A 2500-nucleotide genomic window follows, 5' to 3' on the forward strand; every position below is an offset into this window, starting at 1 on the left:
GAGAGTTTTGTGTTCGATGGTGCTATGTGGGAATTGAAGTTTGAATTGATTATGCAACCACAAGATTAATATCATTACCCTCTACTGTCAATAATTACATGTATATGCATAAGTGAATGTCTGGAATGCTTCAGATTAATTTTCCTGACCAAAGTACACATTGAAATCATATCATCTTGCTACAGCCATCTTGTTTTAATGCTTTTTTGCATTTTTCATCTTTTCTGCGTTTCTCATTCATCTCTCTTCAGTTCTTCAATTCTGCCACAGTATTCACATTTTTTGTCATCAGCCGTAATCACTTCATGCAGATATATCATTACATTTTACAAAATATCTTATTTTTATGTATAATTATACTTTTCCATCTCATGGTATCATTGTTTTAGTTAGTGTAACTTTTTGATATGATTAAAAAACTAGATAGCAACAATATTCTGTGAGTTAGATTCATTACACTTCTCTAGATATATTTCTCCTTCCTTATGCATTTTGCATTTTTGTTTTGTACTTTGCAATCAATATTAACAAAACCTGTAATGTACAAAAAGGTTGCATGGTCATGTGAGAGAACTTACCTGTACAAGGTCATGAGGAGGGCAGGTCATTATTCAGTCTCCCCCCCCTTTTTTTTTCTTCTTTTTTTGTCTTTTCTTAAATTTAGTCCTGAAGAAAAAAGGTGTGTAACAGAATGTTCTGTCTAGAAAATTCAGCTTCTATTGCTTTTGTGTTTTATTTGTCTCTTTCTTTGCTTTTATCTTCTTTGGTACATGTACTTTGGCTTGTATATTTTTGGCATATTTTTCATTATAACATGGATGGGTATTAACTATTCTATACTTTTGATTTGTCCATTTTTCATTTCATTTCTTTTGTTATGCCCATACTATTAAGTTTGTTTGTCACTTAAAGCTTTCAGAAGTGGGCGGTGTTGCTTCATAGATACAGGACAGAGGTATTGGTCAAACCAGGGTGCCCAGAAACATAAATATACAAAGGATTTCATATCATATGCATAATGAACACTTGCTTCTCTAGAGAACAAGAACTTGGTTCAAATCACCCTCATCATCATTGTCCTGCAGCAGTGCTTTCATCATTCCTTAATGCCTTGCAGGGCGAAGAGCAGCTGACTACCAGGGATAATTTAGACTCAAAATGCATGAGAGATGTTTCCCCTTGGCTGACTTGTAACAACTCAAAAAGAGACACCTTCTCTAGTTATGCTCTAAAGAGTGTGGCTCTTTGGGACAGTTCAGGGTGGAGGAACGCTGGCCAGGGTTGGTCTGGATGGCATGAGTTGACAGTGTGATCAGAAATCAGCTGCTTTGCACATTAGCCTTTCCATGGTGAAGCAGTGAAAACAAGCCTAATTGAAGCTGATAACACTTCTGCCATTTTGCCTATGGTGCTACCAGGCATAACATTTTGTTCTCATATTAACACTTTTTTCATAATTTATTAATAGTATCAAAAGCTGTTAACAAAATTTCAATGGAACAGTTCATTAGTCCAGCATGAGCTGTGTCCGGTATGATTGATTATTTTTTAGGGATTTTTTTTCCTAGTATTTGGGAAGTTGGAATTACTAGGGTCTTCTGTGTACTTACATAGCTGTTAAAGTGTATCATTAAATGGGTTGTAGACCTGTTGATATTAACACATCTGTAGTAAATTAAGTGCATATTTAAACACTGAATGGACATTGCAGTTAATGGATTTGGTTATTTGCATGTGTAATATATATCACATTTACTATGGCACTTGCTGTACAGACCTCACAGCTTTTACACAGGTGACTCAGAAAGTAATTTGTCATGTATCTCTTTTGATATATGTTTGCAATATCTGAACTAAGAAGAAACATAAGATCAAACATATGCTATGAAATGTTTTGCTCTTCCTTCTGCCAGGTCTCAGCCTACGCTACACTTCCAAGAGCCGCCAGCAAAAGGACAGCAGCAGCGAAAAAGAGGCAAGTCTGAGAATCGCCCAAGACCAAAGTCAATGGTGAGTCAATATTGTTTCTGGGTGTCGATGTAGGTGTGAATTAATTTTTTTCTTGGGTAAGAATACATGAATTATGTTTAAAGGCAATTTAACCTATATCATTAACTCATACTTTCCTGTCTTGTATATTGCTAAATTTAACTATGCTTTATGTTTTTAATGAAGTACAGGGTGTATAGTTGATAACATAAACAAAACATGAATATGTCTGCTTCTTTTTAAATGCATATTGCTAGTGGCTTGAGTTTTATTCCTCTTTTATTTTTCTTCCTTTTCCTAATTAGTGTAATATTTTCCTCCTTATACAAAGAGGCTAATTTACTGATTAATGGTGTGCATAACTAGTATTGTTGAGTTACACATACCAAAACAAAAATCTTAATAGCTGCAACTTGCTTCCCATTTACCTAGATCAATGCAGCTGAGGTAACCCGTGGTGCCGAGTGGGCACGAGCTCAGCGTGGCGGCTCAACCCTTTCCCTGGCAAGTG

At 35.6% G+C, this 2500-nt stretch overlaps 1 protein-coding gene across 9 annotated transcripts in view; it reads left to right on the plus strand.

The window, feature by feature from the left end:
* The window catches only part of LOC122263537 (uncharacterized), a 47015-nt gene that overhangs the window by 42158 nt on the left and 2357 nt on the right, over nucleotides 1-2500 (plus strand). For 6 of the 9 annotated variants that reach the window (XM_043032019.2, XM_043032045.2, XM_043032027.2 and 3 more), the window contains 2 exons: nucleotides 1914-2010; nucleotides 2422-2500. The exon at nucleotides 2422-2500 is cut by the window's right edge and continues 2357 nt beyond it. In XM_043032019.2, coding sequence (XP_042887953.2) covers nucleotides 1914-1985 — 72 coding nt within the window. In that variant the 3' untranslated portion in view covers nucleotides 1986-2010; nucleotides 2422-2500. Of the gene's footprint in view, nucleotides 1-1117; nucleotides 1281-1913; nucleotides 2011-2421 lie in introns of all 9 variants that reach the window. The other 3 variants (XM_043032005.2, XM_043032036.2, XM_043032012.2) reach the window with 1 other exon arrangement.

Source organism: Penaeus japonicus, unplaced genomic scaffold, assembly GCF_977035675.1.
Source record: "Penaeus japonicus unplaced genomic scaffold, GWHDUDI00000001_assembly GWHDUDI00000004, whole genome shotgun sequence".
Taxonomy (NCBI): Eukaryota; Metazoa; Arthropoda; class Malacostraca; order Decapoda; family Penaeidae; genus Penaeus; species Penaeus japonicus.